We start from the raw sequence: 19083 nt of genomic DNA, 5'->3' as shown, positions 1-19083 counted from the left end.
ACCCTAAGCAAACAGCCAACACAACGCAGGAGTGGCTTCGGGACAAGTCTCTGAATGTCCTTGAGTGGCCCAGCCAGAGCCTGAGCCTGAACCTGAGCAAAGATCTCTGGAGAGACCTGAAAATAGCTGTGCAGCGACGCTCCCCATCCAACCTGACAGAGCTTGAGAGGATCTGCAGAGACGAATGGGAGAAACTCTCCAAATACAGGTGTGCCAAGCTTGTTAGCGTCATACCCAAGAAGACTCGAGCTGTAATCACTGCCAAAGTTGCTTCAATGCCAAAGGTGCTTCAACAAAGTACTGAGTAAAGGGTCTGAATACTTATGTAAACGTGATATTTCCGTTTTTTATGTTTAATACATTTGCCGAAATTTGTAAACACCTGTTTTTGCATTGTAATTATGAGGCATTGTGTATAGATTGATGAGGGGAAAAAAAATGTAATCAATATTAGAAGAAGGCTGTAACGTAACAAAATGTGGAAAAAGGTCAAGGGGTCTGAATACTTTCCGAATACACTGTACGTACTGTATCTGGGTGAATAGTGAAGACACCCTATGATTAGGGCCACATCCTGGCATGACCAGGGAAAACTCTGGACCCTGCTGGGCCTGGCTGACCAGCAAAACCTCCTAGCCCTCCAGTAGTTCTGGTCCAGAACCCATGTGTTGAACAGAGAGGTGAAGCGTGAAAGAGGTGGGCAGACAGACTGCTGTTGGACAGTGAGTGTTCAACCCAGCCCAGCCCAGTGTTTAAGTGTTACTGTGTTGACACATAGGGATGAAGCTGTCTGCCAAATAACTGCCAGCCAGACCAAGCAGGAGAAGAGAGGAAAGGAGAGGAGAGTAGGGGAGAGGAGAAAGGCCTCCCTCCCTTCCCTCTCTCTCCCTCCTTCTCCTCCCTCCCTCTTAAATATGATGACTATGATAACTCTTATTGAACAGAGAAAAATATTTCTCTCTCTCAATCCCACACGTTCCATAAACAAAGATAAAAGAGTACATATTGTTAAGCCCTGCCTAGCAATACATCTGGAAAGGAGAATAACTTTGGGTGAGCAGCATTTTGCAATCACGGTCAGTTAGAGTTCTCTCTGTGGGAAACACAGCTCTGCTCTGCTCTGGATCTCTCTTTATGAGGACTAATCTGAATGGCTGGCAAGAGATGGTGAAGTGCCAGAGGCATGATGAATCTGCTCTGATGGAGGGAACAGAGAGAGAGAGAGAGAGAGGGAGAGAGAGAGAGAGAAAGAGAGAGAGCAGTGAGAGCATAGAGAGAGAAAGATATAGAGAGCAGAAAGAGGGGGGAGAGGTAAAGAGAGTGCAGAGAGAGAGAGAGAGAGATAAAGAGAGCAGAGAAAGAGAAAGAAAGAGAGAGCGAAAGAGAGTGAGTGAGAGAGAGAGTACCGCCTGCTTTCTCCCTCTACTCTCAGTGGGGGACTCAATTCTCTCCACAGCTAGCAGCCGGGCAACAGCGCCAGCGAACAATTTATTTACATGCCCTGTTATCCCGCGCCCAGCATCACACCTCTCTCTGACTGACTATACTGACTTAATCTGTTTCCACTAACTTACTGTGGGGTGATAGAATGACTGAGTGACTCATTGTGAGCTTACAGAACAGGGCCCTGGCAGCTGAGCGAAAATTGAGGAAAAATAAACTTCCGGAGGACCTATCATCCTTTCCTCTCTTCCTTTCTGTCACTACAAGACCATGATACTTGCCTAGGGAGCAGCAAGAGGAACTGCCCCTCCCTACCTTCAGGCTATGCTCAAACCCTTCGCCACAACCCGAGCACTCCGTTCTACCACCTCTGGTCTCTTGGCCCTCCCACCCTTAAGGGAGGTCAGCTCCCAGTCCAAGCTCTTCTCTGTCCTGGCACACCAATGGTGGATCCATCTTCCCCCTGGAACTAGGACAGCAGACTCCCTGCCCATCTTTCGAAAACATCTGAATCCCGACCTCTTCAAAGATGATTTGAAATAATCCCACAGCACCCCCCTCAGCCTCTCTCTCTCTCTCTCTCTCTCTCGCTCTCTCTCTCTCTCTCTCTCTCTCTATCTATACAGAGTTTTAATCTTGCTCCGTTCATTGAGTTGGTTTCATAAGCAGCACTAGGCCGGGTTAACAAGTATCAAAGGACATCAAAAACTATGCAAACTCTGAAAATGATCTTGGTGATTTAAATAAGCAATGTTTTAGATCACTTAATGTCCTCAATGAATGGGTTAAATAAGACTTCCAACTTACTGGGGAAATTTGGACATGAATTGGGCATCAACTACGGCCTCCTCCACTGATTCCTCCATGCAGAAAGGGTGTAGGGTTTTAATTTCCCTACAAAGATAGATACAGTAGGTCTGATCAGTTTAAAACATTCAGTCAATGAGCCGGTGGATAAATAGCATGTGTAAACTGTACAGTAACAATGACTTCCAAGGAATGATCTGTAAATACAATGTATATGTTAATAATAACTATTTAAGTACATATTAGTTAAACATATTGCATGGAGCCTTTCAGTGTATGTATTGATGACCTTAAAGTTGCACTATGCAGACATAACGCCGCCCTTTCCTGGTTGCTAAAATTATAATAGTTTGCCTAATTTCAGTTTATCTGACAAAACAAGCAATGGAATAGTGTAGAGAATCATTGTACCATCTAAACCACTGTGACATATATTTTCCATAACCAAAAATATTGTATTTTCATCTGTTTGTTTTTATTTTTATTCCACCTTTATTTAACCAGGTAGGCTAGTTGAGAACAAGTTCTCATTTACAACTGCAACCTGGCCAAGATCAAGCAAAGCAGTGCGACACAAACAACAACACAGAGTTACACATAGGATAGACAAACATACATTCAATAACACAATAGAAAAAAAAAAAAAAATATATATATATATATATATATATATATATATACTGCTCAAAAAAATAAAGGGAACACTTAAACAACACAATGTAACTCCAAGTCAATCACACTTCTGTGAAATCAAACTGTCCACTTAGGAAGCAACACTGATTGACAATACATTTCACAGGCTGTTGTGCAAATGGAATAGACAACAGGTGGAAATTATAGGCAATTAGCAAGACACCCCCAATAAAGGAGTGGTTCTGCAGGTGGTGACCACAGACCACTTCTCAGTTCCTATGCTTCCTGGCTGATGTTTTGGTCACTTTTGAACGCTGGCAGTGCTTTCACTCTAGTGGTAGCATGAGACGGAGTCTACAACCCACACAAGTGGCTCAGGTAGTGCAGCTCATCCAGGATGGCACATGAATGCGAGCTGTGCCACGAAGGTTTGCTGTGTCTGTCAGCGTAATGTCCAGAGCATGGAGGCGCTACCAGGAGACAGGCCAGTACATCAGGAGACGTGGAGGAGGCCATAGGAGGGCAACAACCCAGCAGCAGGACCGCTACCTCCGCCTTTATGCAAGGAGGAACAGGAGGAGCACTGCCAGAGCCCTGCAAAATTACCTCCAGCAGGCCACAAATGTGCATGTGTCTGCTCAAACGGTCAGAAACAGACTCCATGAGGGTGGTATGAGGGCCCGACGTCCACAGGTGGGGGTTGTGCTTACAGCCCAACACGTGCAGGACGTTTGGCATTTGCCAGAGAACACCAAGATTGGCAAATTCGCCACTGGCGCCCTGTGCTCTTCACAGATGAAAGCAGGTTCACACTGAGCACGTGACAGACGTGACAGAGTCTGGAGACGCCGTGGAGAACGTTCTGCTGCCTGCAACATCCTCCAGCATGACCGGTTTGGCGGTGGGTCAGTCATGGTGTGGGGTGGCATTTCTTTTGGGGGCCGCACAGCCCTCCATGTGCTCGCCAGAGGTAGCCGGACTGCCATTAGGTACCGAGATGAGATCCTCAGACCCCTTGTGAGACCATATGCTGGTGCGGTTGGCCCTGGGTTCCTCCTAATGCAAGACAATGCTAGACCTCATGTGGCTGGAGTGTGTCAGCAGTTCCTGCAAGAGGAAGGCATTGATGCTATGGACTGGCCCGCCCGTTCCCCAGACCTGAATCCAATTGAGCACATCTGGGACATCATGTCTCGCTCCATCCACCAACGCCACGTTGCACCACAGACTGTCCAGGAGTTGGCGGATGCTTTAGTCCAGGTCTGGGAGGAGATCCCTCAGGAGACCATCCACCACCTCATCAGGAGCATGCCCAGGCGTTGTAGGGAGGTCATACAGGCACGTGGAGGCCACACACACTATTGAGCCTCATTTTGACTTGTTTTAAGGACATTACATCAAAGTTGGATCAGCCTGTAGTGTGGTTTTCCACTTTAATTTTGAGTGTGACTCCAAATCCAGACCTCCATGGGTTGATAAATTGGATTTCCATTGATTATTTTTGTGTGATTTTGTTGTCAGCACATTCAACTATGTAAAGAAAAAAGTATTTAATAAGATTATTTCATTCATTCAGATCTAGGATGTGTTATTTTAGTGTTCCCTTTATTTTTTTGAGCAGTGTATATACAGTGTGTGCAAATGAGGTGAGATAAGGGAAGTAAGGCAATAAATAGGCCATAGTGGCGAAATAATTACAATTTAGCAATTAACACTGGAGTGATAGATGTGCAGAAGATGAATGTGCAAGTAGAGATACTCGGGTGCAAAGGTGCAAAAAAATTAAATAACAGTATGGGGATGCGGTAGTTGGATGGTCTATTTACAGATGGGCTATGTACAGGTGCAGTGATCTGTGAGCTGCTCTGACAGCTTGTGCTTAAAGTTAGTGAGGGAGATATGGGTCTCCAGCTTCAGTGATTTTTGCAATCTGTTTGAAGCTGGTGTACAAAACCGAAAGTAAAATATGCAAAAACATCTTCTAGCATATCTACTGCATCTTAGACTTGCATTCAATAAGAATGAGAGACCTATAACTGGCATTTCTATGTGAATTTGGTCGGGTCACCCAGAAAGTTACATAATGCAGCTTTAGGCATCTCATTCTGTTCCAGTCCAACTGCTCAAAAATATCACACATTATAGCCTCACGTTGACACCCAGGTACAAATAAAACAGTCCACAGATTCACATTTATTGCTGGAATAAAGCCTGTTCAGTTCCTCTCTGGACATCTCAAGGTTTGCCTCCCTCTCTCTACCTCTCCTGAAGACATCCTGGGGTTAGGAAGACAGGACTGAACCCTATGTTTCAGTAAAAGAGTGTGTGTACAGGTATGTGTGTGTGTGTGTGTGTGTGTGTGTGTGTGTGTGTGTGTGTGTGTGTGTGTGTGTGTCACGTCCTGACCTTAGAGATCCCTTTTATTTTCTATTTGGTTAGGTCAGGGTGTGACTAGGGTGGGAAATCTATGTTATGTACTTCTATGTTGGCCTGATATGGTTCCCAATCAGAGGCAGCTGTCTATCGTTGTCTCTGATTGGGGATCATATTTAGGCAGCCTTTTCCCACCTGTTGTTTGTGGGATCTTATTTTGAGTTAGTGCATGTTGCACCTCTGTCGTCACGGTTTGTTTTTTTTGTTTATAGTATGTCTGGCTAAGTTTCACATATTAATAAAGATGTGGAACGATACTCACGCTGTGCCTTGGTCCTTCTCTACACACAAACGTGACAGTGTGTGTGTGACGGTGTGTTGGTGTGATGAGAGCACCACAGACAGCCCTACAGTATACATTTACTTTGCCTTTCAGAATAATCAACAGCTAAACTATATCAACTGCCATCCTATTCTGTCCGTATTTCTATACATTTTAAAGTTCACCCCCCTCTTCTGCCCTTCTTTACATTCCAATACTTTTCTTTACCTTTTTTATTAAAATATGAACAAAGATTTTTCCTTCCTTTAATTTGGTGAAAATTTTTGTATGCGTTTTTAAATGAAGTCAAACTTAATTTTCAACCAGACAGCTTATCAAATGTTCTTTGCAAAGCAGGCCATAAATATGAATGAGTCCTCCACTCAGACGTGAAAGGGCCGGCTGTGCATCCTATTTCTCCGCTAAGAAATGGGGTTTATCACAAATAAAAACCCTGAGTCATTTTTCACAAAAATAATTGCCCTGCATATGGTGTTATTTCCTGTGTAATGATTGGCTGTCTGAGGCTAATGTTGGCAACTAGACAGTGAAAGGAAAGCTGAGTGGGCTGGGCTGGGGTTGGCTGGGCTGTGAGCGGAAGAGGGAGGAATTGGCTGGGAGGGGCTGGGATGAGAGGCGGGGCTGGGACGAGAGGCTGGGCTGGGAGGGGGAAGGGTGGGATGAGCTTTGATGGGCTGGGAGGGGCTGGGATGAGGGGCTGGGGTTGGCTGGGCTGGGAGGGGCTGAGAGGTGCTGGGAGGGGCTGGGAAGGGCTGAGAGGGGCTGGGAAGGGCTGGGAAGGGCTGAGAGGAGCTGGGAAGGGCTGAGAGGAGCTGGGAAGGGCTGGAAAGGGCTGAGAGGAGCTGGGAAGAACTGGGAGGGGCTGGGAATGGCTGGGATGTGCTGGGAGGGGCTGGGAAGGGCTGAGATGTGCTGGGAGGGGCTGGGATGGGCTGAGAGGAGCTGGGAAGGGCTGGGAGGGGCTGAGAAGGGCTGAAAGAGGCTGGGAAGGGCTGAGAGGAGCTGGGAAGGGCTGGCAGGGGCTGGGAGGGGCTGGGAGGAGCTGGGAAGGGCTGGGAAGGGCTGAGAGGAGCTGGGAAGGGCTGGGAGGGGCTGGGGAGGGCTGGGAAGGGCTGAGAGGAGCTGGGAGGGGCTGGGAAGGGCTGAGAGGAGCTGGGAAGGGCTGGGAAGGGCTGGGATGTGCTGGGAAGGGCTGAGAGGAGCTGGGAAGGGCTGGGAGGGGATGGGAAGGGCTGGGAGGGGCTGGGAAGGGCTGGGAGGGGCTGGGAAGGGCTGGGAGGGGCTGGGAAGGGCTGAGAGGAGCTGGGAAGGGCTGGGAGGGGCTGGGAAGGGCTGAGATGTGCTGGGAGTGGCTGGGAATGGCTGAGAGGATCTGGGAAGGGCTGGGAGGGGCTGGGAATGGCTGAGAGGATCTGGGAAGGGCTGGGAGGGGCTGAGAAGGGCTGAAAGAGGCTGGGAAGGGCTGAGAGGAGCTGGGAAGGGCTGGCAGGGGCTGGGAGGGGCTGAGAGGAGCTGGGAAGGGCTGAGAGGAGCTGGGAAGGGCTGGGAGGGGCTGGGAAGGGCAGGGAAGGGCTGAGAGGAGCTGGGAGGGGCTGGGAAGGGCTGAGAGGAGCTGGGAAGGGCTGGGAGGGGCTGGGAAGGGCTGAGATGTGCTGGGAGGGGCTGGGAAGGGCTGAGAGGAGCTGGGAAGGGCTGGGAAGGGCTGAGATGTGCTGGGAGGGGCTGGGAAGGGCTGAGAGGAGCTCGGAAGGGCTGGGAGGGGATGGGAAGGGCTGGGAGGGGCTGGGAAGGGCTGGGAGGGGCTGGGAAGGGCTGAGAGGAGCTGGGAAGGGCTGGGAGGGGCTGGGAAGGGCTGAGATGTGCTGGGAGGGGCTGGGAATGGCTGAGAGGATCTGGGAAGGGCTGGGAGGGGCTGGGAAGGGCTGAGATGTGCTGGGAGGGGCTGGGAAGGGCTAAGAGGAGCTGGGAGGGGCTGGGAGGGGCTGAGAAGGGCTGAAAGAGGATGGGAAGGGCTGAGAGGAGCTGGGAAGGGCTGGCAGGGGCTGGGAGGGGCTGGGAGGAGCTGGGAAGGGCTGGGAGGGGCTGGGAAGGCCTGAGAGGAGCTGGGAAGGGCTGGGAGGGGCTGGGAAGGGCTGAGATGTGCTGGGAGGGGCTGGGAATGGCTGAGAGGATCTGGGAAGGGCTGGGAGGGGCTGGGAAGGGCTGAGAAGGGCTAAGAGGAGCTGGGAAGGGCTGGGAGGGGCTGAGAAGGGCTGAAAGAGGATGGGAAGGGCTGAGAGGAGCTGGGAAGGGCTGGCAGGGGCTGGGAGGGGCTGAGAGGAGCTGGGAAGGGCTGGGAGGGGCTGGGAAGGGCTGAGAGGAGCTGGGAAGGGCTGGGAGGGGCTGGGAAGGGCTGAGATGTGCTGGGAGGGGCTGGGAATGGCTGAGAGGAGCTGGGAAGGGCTGGGAGGGGCTGAGAAGGGCTGAAAGAGGCTGGGAAGGGCTGAGAGGAGCTGGGAAGGGCTGGCAGGGGCTGGGAGGGGCTGAGAGGAGCTGGGAAGGGCTGGGAAGGGCTGAGAGGAGCTGGGAAGGGCTGGGAGGGGCTGGGAAGGGCAGGGAAGGGCTGAGAGGAGCTGGGAGGGGCTGGGAAGGGCTGAGAGGAGCTGGGAAGGGCTGGGAGGGGCTGGGAAGGGCTGAGATGTGCTGGGAGGGGCTGGGAAGGGCTGAGAGGAGCTGGGAAGGGCTGGGAAGGGCTGAGATGTGCTGGGAGGGGCTGGGAAGGGCTGAGAGGAGCTCGGAAGGGCTGGGAGGGGATGGGAAGGGCTGGGAGGGGCTGGGAAGGGCTGGGAGGGGCTGGGAAGGCCTGAGAGGAGCTGGGAAGGGCTGTGAGGGGCTGGGAAGGGCTGAGATGTGCTGGGAGGGGCTGGGAATGGCTGAGAGGATCTGGGAAGGGCTGGGAGGGGCTGGGAAGGGCTGAGATGTGCTGGGAGGGGCTGGGAAGGGCTAAGAGGAGCTGGGAAGGGCTGGGAGGGGCTGAGAAGGGCTGAAAGAGGATGGGAAGGGCTGAGAGGAGCTGGGAAGGGCTGGCAGGGGCTGGGAGGGGCTGAAAGGAGCTGGGAAGGGCTGGGAGGGGCTGGGAAGGCCTGAGAGGAGCTGGGAAGGGCTGGGAGGGGCTGAGAGGAGCTGGGAGGGGCTGGGAATGGCTGAGAGGATCTGGGAAGGGCTGGGAGGGGCTGGGAAGGGCTGAGATGTGCTGGGAGGGGCTGGGAAGGGCTGAGAGGAGCTGGGAAGGGCTGGGAGGGGCTGGGAAGGGCTGAGATGTGCTGGGAGGGGCTGGGAATGGCTGAGAGGATCTGGGAAGGGCTGGGAGGGGCTGGGAAGGGCTGAGATGTGCTGGGAGGGGCTGGGAATGGCTGAGAGGATCTGGGAAGGGCTGGGAGGGGCTGGGAAGGGCTGAGATGTGCTGGGAGGGGCTGGGAAGGGCTGAGAGGAGCTGGGAAGGGCTGGGAGGGGCTGAGAAGGGCTGAAAGAGGCTGGGAAGGGCTGAGAGGAGCTGGGAAGGGCTGGCAGGGGCTGGGAGGGGCTGAGAGGAGCTGGGAAGGGCTGGGAGGAGCTGGGAAGGGCTGGGAGGGGCTGGGAAGGGCAGGGAAGGGCTGAGAGGAGCTGGGAGGGGCTGGGAAGGGCTGAGAGGAGCTGGGAAGGGCTGGGAGGGGCTGGGAAGGGCTGAGATGTGCTGGGAGGGGCTGGGAAGGGCTGAGAGGAGCTGGGAAGGGCTGGGAGGGGCTGGGAAGGGCTGGGAGGGGCTGGGAGGGGCTGGGAGGGGCTGGGAAGGGCTGGGAGGGGCTGGGAAGGGCTGAGAGGAGTTGGGAAGGGCTGGGAGGGGCTGGGAAAGGCTGAGATGTGCTGGGAGGGGCTGGGAATGGCTGAGAGGATCTGGGAGGGGCTGGGAATGGCTGAGAGGATCTGGGAAGGGCTGAGAGGGGCTGGGACAGACTGAGATGGACTGGGGTGAGATGGGCTGGGGTTGGCTGTGATGGGCTTGGCTTTGTTGCCTCCGCACACATCAGAGGGGTAACCTCAATACTAACTGTGGCCACTCAGCTGGAAGGCTTTAAAGTAGAAAAACACTGCAAGCCATTATCCACCACAGTTCTCTTACTGTGGCTGGGGCCTGGTCTGGTCTGACCAATATGTTACTGTAAGGTGAAAGTCAAAGAGCAGTTATGTTTGTGGTACGGAAAACATGGCCCTCAACATCCCTAGCTCTAAGAGCCATGGGGTTTCTGAACTCAAATTAGTAAAGACGTCAAACACGGCAGGGTCTACTGTTTAGACAAGCACATTAAGAGGGGCGTTCAGCAAGCCGCTGTTTAGCCATTTCAATCACAACACAGCAGCAAGCCTCCTTTCAGAAGGAGACCCTGAACTAATATCATACTGACTGCTACATATTTACAGCTATCCAATGGCTGTCTATGGCTGAATGACTGAATATTACAGTACTGTTTGTAGTGACTGTAAATCTATGTCCACATATTTTCCAATATGACTGTATTTTTACAGAACTTCTCATCTCTCTTCTGTGAGGTGTTCCATGCCTGGGGAGGACCAGACAGTTGTTTTCCTGGTGGATCCCTAACACTGCATCTCCCATAGGGACCCAGTACAGTATAACACTAGGGCTACGTCCCAAATGGCAGCCTATTCTCTACATAGTGCACTACTTTTGACCAGAGCTCTATAGGCCCTGGTCAAAAAAGCGCACCATAAAGGAAATAGGGTGCCATTTGGGACGATCCCTTAGACGAGGCCTTTTCAGGAACATGGGGAGCTATAAGCTCTTTGCTCAGGTAGACTCAGTCAAATCAAATCAATTCATCAAAGGCTTCATAAACAACAGGTGCAGACTAACAGTGAAATGCTCACTTACTGTCCCTTTCCAAAACTTTTCCTTCTTAATGCATTTGTGTTGTGACAAGGTAGAGGTGGTATACAGAAGATAGCCATATTTTGGCAAGAACAGCTCAAATAACCAAAGAGAAAAGACAGTTCATCATTACTTTAAAACATGAAGGTCAGTCAATATGGAACATTTCAAGAACTTTGAATGTTTCTTAAAGTGCAGTCGCAAAAACCATCAAGCGCTATGATGAAACTGGCTCTCATGAAAAATAGTAAAAAATTAAGAAAAACCCTGGAATGAGTAGGTATGTCCAAATGTTTGACTGGTACTGGTACTGTACATATTTCCATATATGTACTGTGTATATATGGCTGTGGTCCATACTGTTCTTCTCTCCTTATAGGCTTTAAGAGATGTTCACGTTGTTTCTCCACAGCGTCCCTTACTGGGAGAGGCCTGCTAATACCAGCTCCTGTTCAGCCTCTAGGCCCAAGACACTCCACCTTGGAGGAGGGCAACAACATACCTCATCACCATGGTAATCCCCCCCCCCCCCCTTACCTTCTCTGTCTTCCCTTCTTCCTTCTGGTCAGGGGCAGACCAGGCCACAGCTCAGATGCTGTACATACTGTTACTACTACCAGCTACCTCCCTCTCTGGTCTGGTTAGAGAGACAACATGGTTAAGGATGCCAGCTTGTGTAAAAATCAACTTAACTCCACTTTACTGGCTGGAAGAGTAGAGGAAATGAACCCGTAACGAGTTGATGTGCAGGTGTATGAGGTAATAGAGGTGGATATGTACATATAACTAGGAATTAAGTGACAGTAGCAGCAGTTTATGTGATGAGACAAAAAAGTTTGTGCAAAAAGGGTCAATGCAGAGAGTCCGGCCAGCTATTTGGTAAACTGTTTAACTAACTATTTATCAGTCTCATGGTTGGGGGTAGAAGCTGTTCAGGGTCCTGTTGGTTCCAGACTTGGTGCATCGGTACCACTTGCCGTGTGGTAGCAGAGAGAACAGTCTATGACTTGGGTGGCTGGAGTCTTTGACAATTTTTAGGGCCTTCCTCTGACACCACCTGGTATAGAGGTCCTGTATGGCAGGGAGATCGAGCCCAGTGATGTACTGTACGCACTACCCTCTGCAGCGCCTTGCGGTCAGATACAAAGCAGTTACCATACCAAGTGGTGATGCAGCCAGTCAAGATGCTCTCAATGGTGCAGCTGTAGAACCTTTTAAGGATCTGAGGGTCCATACCAAATCTTTTCATCCTCCTGAGGGATAAGAGGCCTTGTCGTGCCCTCTTCACGACTGTGTGGACCATGATAGTGATGTGGACACCAAGGTACATGAAGCTCTTGACCCACTCCACTACAGCCCTGTCGATGTGAATGGGGGCGAGCTCAACCCTCACGTTTCATGTAGTCCACGATCAGTTGCTTTGTCTTGCTGACGTTGAGGGAGAGGCTGATGTTCTTGTACCACACTGGCAGGTCTCTGACCTCCTCCCTATAGGCTATCTCATTGCCATCTGTGATCAAGCCTACCACCGTCGTATCGTTGGCAAACATAATGATGGGGTTGGAGTTGTGCGCGTCCACGCAGTCGTGGGTGAACAGGGAGTACAGGAAAGGACTAAGCACGCACCCCTGAGGGACCCCGTGTTGAGGGTCAGCGTGGCGGGTGTGTTGTTGCCTACCCTCACCTCCTGGGGGTGGCCTATCAGGAAGTCCAGGATGCAGAGGGAGGGTTCAGTCCCAGGGTCCTTAGCTTAGTGTTTAGCTTGGAGGGCACTATGGTGTTGAACACTGAGCTGTATTCAATGAACAGCATTCTCCCATATGTTTTCCTCTTGCCCAGAAGGGAAAGGGGAGTGCAATAGAGAGAGACAACTGGAGAGTCCAAATGTATTAGAGCATTAGTCAACACTGTTGTTCCTGCTAAAACAGTGGCACAGGAGAAACACAACATACAGTCCTGACTACATGATGTGGACTCACTTAGCTGAGAGTCTAACTACAAGACGCACTCACACACACACACACACACACACACACACACGCACACGCACACACACACGCACACGCACACAGGCACACACACGCACGCACGCACACACGCACGCACACAGGCACACACACGCACGCACGCACGCACACACACGCACACACACACACACACACTAGTGCGCTACTAAATACTTACTGGAATAATAACAGAGGAGAGGAGGGATAAAGGAAATAGCAAGAGAACAGAAAGGAGAGAGAAGAGAAGAGAGGAGAGAGGAGAGAGAAGAGGGAGGAGAGAAAGGAGAGAGAGGAGAGAGAAAAGAGGAGAGAGGAGAGAAGACAGAGAAGAGAGACGAGAGGAGAGAGGAGAGAGAGGAGGGAGAGGAGAGAGATAGGAGAGAGAAAAGAGGAGAGAGAAGAGAGGAGAGAGAAGAGAGAAGAGAGAGGTGAGAGAAAATAGGAGAGAAAAGAGAGAGGAGAGATACAAGAGGAGAGTGAAGAGAGAGAAGAGAGAAGAAAGGACATAAAAGAGAGAAGGGAGAAGATGAGAGAGAAGAGAGGAGAGAGAAGAGAGGAGAGAGAAAAGAGGAGAGAGAAAAGAGGGAGAGAGAGAAGAGAGAGAGAAGAGAGGAGAGAGGAGAGAGGACATAAAAGATAGAAGGGAGGAGAGAGGAGAGATAAAAGAAAGGAGAAAGAGAGAAGAGAGAGGAGAGAGGAGACAAAAGAGAGGACATAAAAGAGAGAAGGGAGGAGAGAGGAGAGACAAGAGAAAGGAGAGAGGAGAGGAGAGGAGAGGAGAGGAGAGGAGAGGAGAGGAGAGGAGAGGAGAGGAGAGGAGAGGAGAGGAGAGGAGAGGAGAGGAGAGAGAGAAGAGAGAGAAGAGAGAGAAGAGAGAGAAGAGAAAGGAGAGAAAAGACAGGAGAGAGGAGAGAGGAGACAGGAGAGAGGAGAGAGGAGACAGGAGAGAGACAAGATAATCATGAAAGTAAATGATGGAAAGGCAACACAGAAAGGACCAAGCCCATATTTTGACAAATAATGGTAGGAAAGAAGGAAATCAAAGTTTTTGCTCTAATCACAATTAGTCTGAGTGTGGCCTTTTGTAACCATTTTGAGTTCAGTCTGTTGAATTGCCAATTTGTCCTTGATTTCAGATGGGGATCAGGAGTTGTGTGGGTTCGGCTGCTGCAGTGAGCAACAACCACATCCTGACAAAGTCACATCCCAAATGGAACCCAATTCCCTATATAGTGCACTACTTTTGACAAAAGTCCTATGGGCCCGAGTCAAAAGTAGTGCACTCAATAGGGAACAGGATGACATTTGGGACACAAACAAAGTATCAAGTGATGGGCCCCAAAGCGTCCAAATCAGATGATTACAACGTGTAGCACCCAGAGGCCTCTCAGCAGAGGCTTCTCAGCAGAACCTTCATCATGCCTCCTGACGCCTATGATTTTCATTAGAGATATCCAGTTTGAAATAACACATGGAAGTAGGGTACACACACTGCTCTGTCGGTCCTTGTTTAATTTCCTGTTGGTTTGAAAGATTCCTGAGGAAACAAGAGGTGTGATAAGTAGACTAGCTACCTCAGCAGACAGCTATCTGGTGACCTGGTCACTCTGGCTTCGTCCCAGATGGCACCCTATACCCTATATAATGCACAACTTTTGACCAGGGCCCATATAATGCCCATAGGGCTCTGGTAAAAAGCAGTGCACTATATAGAGGATAACTCATATTGTTTAAATGGTGGTCAACATAGATTACTCCACCACCACTGTATATGGCAACACATATTTTCCACAACTGTCATCACAAAGCGCCTTTATTTGAGTCCCTCTCTCAGAAAGAGTAATATGCTACAGAAGCAAATCCTGGATTCCTAAGATATGGTTGAAGGGTAGGAAAAACTGAAAAGGTGATACGATGGTGTCATTTCCCAAAATGAGTTTATGTTCTGATGCAAATCTTCTCCTTCAACCATAAATCAAGGGTATATGAAACATGACTGCTGCAGCTAGAATGAGTTTTCCATGAGTGTACACTTACAGCAGGGCACTGTTTCTAGCTGTGTGTCCCAAATGGCAGCCTATCCCCTGTAGTGTACTACTTCTGGCCCTAGTCAAAACTAGTACAATATATAGGAATAGCCTAGGTTGCCATTTGGGACACAGACCTTGATTTCAGATTTTCCAGACCTGGTTAGAGGCATTTATCTGCCCAGTCAACCTGCTCATGAAATATATTTGAATAACCAATTCTGCACTAAAGCTGCAATTCATTTACAAAACAATGTTTTATCTTACTGTACTTATAGTGTTTATAAATAAGGTGCTAAAAGCAACTATATTGCAAAAATATGAATACGTTAGTGTAACATGTATTGGGGTTAAAGGTAACTAAACGATGACAGTTCACAGCATGGTACAGTAAGTACTATACTGTACATTTAACATGTGACATGGTGGAATTGGCTATCAATGTTTAAATAACTGAGTACAACGACGACATGGCCATGTTCAATATTCAACGACCACAGAGCCTTCAGCCCTCTTCCTTCCCTTCATCATGCTGAGTTTTCATTTCCACTCCAGCCAAAACAACAAAGAGAGTTAAACCTCCTGGAATTTCAGAGAAACCACTCATTACCACATACAAATTGTTCTTTGGGCATGAAACGGACAAATGTATTAAACTGTCTCTCTGTGGCTGAGAGGAGGGAAATGAGCAGCAGTTAAAATGTAAATGTGCTGTAATTCACATACTAATTAGCTGCAAAGCAATAGAATCCTTGCTAGCATGTTAAATCTGCTACATGACAGTATCATTTCAGTCCTTAAAAGTATTATGCAAATTAGCACTCATCCCTGCTCAACAAGACGGAGAAAGGAGACCGATAATTTATACACAAAGCACCTTTCAGGAGATATCTGTCACCTCAGCCATGGGGTTGTGTTTTATAGCTATACCTTGTTTACATGGTCTCTACAGGTCCACAAGCATTTCAACTACAACTCTTCATTTCCACAAACACACACTGTTCATTTCATGTTACAATTCCCCCACCACTGAGGCAAGATGTGAAAATGGAAAAGGTCATATTTACACGGAACAGCACATTTTAATCTTCTGTTTTTAAAACATACTTTCCATTCTACAGCATAAACAGGATTGTCCTGTGTTCAGTTAAAATCTATTTTTAGAAACGGTGGCTATGCAGAGAGAAAAGTGCTTGAAATGTTTAGGGGGCTGAAAACTCTTTCCTTTGAGGAGAGTGAGTGATTTGAATCTTTGAGAGAAGTCTAGATTCTAGAGTCTAAATTGGGCCTCAATATACTGAGCGTATAAAACATTAGCAATACCTTCCTAATATTGAGTTGCACCTCCTTTTGCCCTCAGAACAGCCTCAATTTGTCAGGGCATGGACTACAAGGTGTCAAAAGATTTCCACAGTGATGGCCCATGTTGACTCTAATGCTTCCCACAGTTGTGTGTCAAGTTCAAGTTCAAGTTCAAGTTCACTGGCTAACGTTGTAGTTCAGCTAGCCACGGTTAGCTGTCCTCAGCTATCCATTAGCTCGAAAAGCTATCGCCAGTTTTTGTACAGCGTGACTCGGACCTATTCTCTCTCCTTTCCCCGATTTCTACCGCAGGCTCTGGACATTTACACCTGGATCTTGCAGCTAACTAGCTGCTACCTGAGTGACTATTGGCAACGTCGGTCACGGAATTAACACACATTATTACGGAGCTAGCCAGCTAGCCAGCTGAAGAGTTCCGTCAGCCACTCCTGGGCTATTCCTGAGCTAGCCAGCTGAAGTGTCTCCTGGGCTACAACTCACCTATCCTGGCCCGTTTTACTGCCGATCCGGAGCCCCATCGGGTCTTCACGACTGGACCACCGACGTTATCTGCCCGAGGGAGTTATCCAACTGGTCCCTCCGTCGCGACGTAACCTGATCGCCCATCTGCGGCCCGCTAATCGTTAGCTGTCTTTTCGGCTGCGATCTGAATAGGTCTATCGGACACTTTTCTTGGGCCACTATAACTAACTATTTTGCCAACTTGGACAGGTCCCCCCTTCCACACGGAACCCCACTAAACCACAGACGGAAACGCACGAGCTGGCTAAAAACAGACCTCCCTCCCATCTTCCACCAGCTTGCTACCTATGGCCCGGCTAGCTGTCTGAATCTCACTGGACCCTTTGATCACTCGGCTAAGCATGCCTCTCCTTAATGTCAATATGGCTTCTCCATTGCTGTTCAGGTTAGTGTTTATTGGCTTATTTCACTGTAGAGCCTCTAGCCCTGCTCATTATACCTTATCCAACCTCTCAGTTCCTCCACCCACACATGCTATGACCTCTTCTGGTTTCAATGATGTTTCTAGAGACAATATCTCTCTCACTATCACTAAATGCCTAGGTTTACCTCCTCTGTACTCACATCCCACCATACCTTTGTCTGTACATTATACCTTGAAGCTATTTTATCGCCCCCAGAAACCTGCTCCTTTTTCTCTCTATTCTGGACGTCACAGACGACCAATTCTTATAGCTTTTAGCCGTACCCTCATACTTATTCTTCTCTGCTCCTCTGGGGATGTAGAGGTGAATCCAGGCCCTGCAGTGCCTGGCTCCACTCCTACTCCCCAGGCGCTCTCTTTTGATGACTTCTGTAACCGTAATAACCTTGGTTTCATGCATGTTAACATTAGAAGCCTCCTCCCTAAGTTTGTTTTATTCACTGCTTTAGCACACTCCGCCAACCCGGATGTCCTAGCTGTGTCTGAATCTTGGCTTAGGAAGTCCACCAAAAACTCTGAAATCTTCATCCCTAACTACAACGTTTTCAGACAAGATAGAACGACCAAAGGGGGCGGTGTTGCAATCTACTGCAGAGATAGCCTGCAGAGTTCTGTCCTGCTATCCAGGTCTGTACCCAAACAATTTGAACTTCTACTTTTAAAAATCCACCTCTCCAAAAACAAGTCTCTCACAGTTGCCGCCTGCTAAAGACCCCCCTCGGCCCCTAGTTGTGCTCTGGACACCATATGTGAACTGATTGCCCCCCATCTATCTTCAGAGCTCGTGCTACTAGGTGACCTAAACTGGGACATGCTTAACACCCCAGCCATCCTACAATCCAAGCTTGATGCCCTCAATCTCACACAAATTATTAATGAACCCACCAGGTACAACCCCAAAGCCGCAAACACTGGCACCCTCATAGATATCATCCTAACCAACGTGCCCTCTAAATACACCTCTGCTGTTTTCAACCAAGATCTCAGCGATCACTGCCTCATTGCCTGCACCCGTAATGGGTCAGCGGTCAAACGACCTCCACTCATCTCTGTCAAACGCTCCCTGAAACATTTCAACGAGCAAGCCTTTCTAATTGACCTGGCCCTGGTATCCTGGAAGGATATTGACCTCATCCCGTCAGTAGAGGATGCCTGGTTATTTTTTTTAAACGCCTTCCTCTCCATCTTAAATAAGCATGCCCCTTTCAAGAAATTTAGAACCAGGAACAGATATAGCCCTTGGTTCTCCCCAGACCTGACTGCCCTTAACCAACACAAAAATATCCTGTGGCGTTCTGCATTAGCATCGAACTGCCCCCGCGATATGCAACTTTTTAGGGAAGTTAGAAACCAATACACACAGGCAGTTAGAAACGCCAAGGCTAGCTTTTTCAAACAGAAATTCGCTTTGTGCAACTCCAACTCTAAAAAGTTCTGGGACATTGTAAAGTCCATGGAGAATAAGAACACCTCCTCCCAACTGCCCACTGCACTGAGGATAGGAAACTCTGTCACCACCGATAAGCCCACTATAATTGAGAATTTCAATAAGCATTTTTCTACGGCTGGCCATGCTTTCCACCTAACTACCCCTACTGCATTCAACAGCACTGCACCCCCCACAGCTACTCGCCCAAGCCTCCCCCATTTCTCCTTCTCCCAAATCCATTCAGCTGATGTTCTGAAAGAGCTGCAAAATCTGGACCCCTACAAATCAGCTGGGCTTGACAATCTGGACCCTTTCTTTCTAAAATTATCTGCCGAAATTATTGCAACCCCTATTACTAGCCTGTTCAACCTCTCTTTCGTGTCGTCTGAGATTCCCATAGATTGGAAAGCAGCTGCTGTCATCCCCCTCTTCAAAGGAGGTGACACTCTTGACCCTAATTGCTACAGACCTATATCCATCCTACCCTGCCTTTCTAAGGTCTTCGAAAGCCAAGTCAACAAACAGATTACCGACCATTTCGAATCCCACCGCACCCTCTCCGCTATGCAATCTGGTTTCAGAGCTGGTCATGGGTGCACCTCAGCCACGCTCAAGGTCCTAAACGACATCGTAACCGCCATCGATAAGAAACAATACTGTGCTGCCGTATTCATTGACCTGGCCAAAGCTTTTGACTCTGTTAATCACCACATCCTCATCGGCAGACTCAGTAGCCTTGGTTTCTCAAACGATTGCGTCGCCTGGTTCACCAACTACTTCTCTGACAGAGTTCAGTGTGTCAAATCGGAGGGCCTACTGTCTGGACCTCTGGCAGTCTCTATGGGGG

The 19083-nt window shown here is 49.4% G+C and overlaps 1 protein-coding gene across 3 annotated transcripts in view; it reads right to left on the bottom strand.

The window, feature by feature from the left end:
• Nucleotides 1-19083, bottom strand: part of LOC106611225 (neuronal PAS domain-containing protein 3) — a 469364-nt gene that overhangs the window by 325812 nt on the left and 124469 nt on the right. The window contains exon 2 of one of the 3 annotated variants that reach the window (XM_014211204.3): nt 2251-2337. The exons of the other annotated variants lie outside the window; for them this stretch is intronic. Within the exon in view, the coding sequence (XP_014066679.3) occupies nt 2251-2337 (87 nt within the window). The remainder of the gene's footprint in view (nt 1-2250; nt 2338-19083) is intronic. 3 annotated transcript variants of the gene reach the window in all.

The sequence above is a fragment of the Salmo salar genome, chromosome 09, assembly GCF_965601325.2.
Source record: "Salmo salar chromosome 09, fSalSal1, whole genome shotgun sequence".
In the NCBI taxonomy this organism is placed as follows: domain Eukaryota; kingdom Metazoa; phylum Chordata; class Actinopteri; order Salmoniformes; family Salmonidae; genus Salmo; species Salmo salar.
Note: the sequence above shows the minus strand (reverse complement) of the source record. Positions and strands in the feature narration are given on the sequence as shown.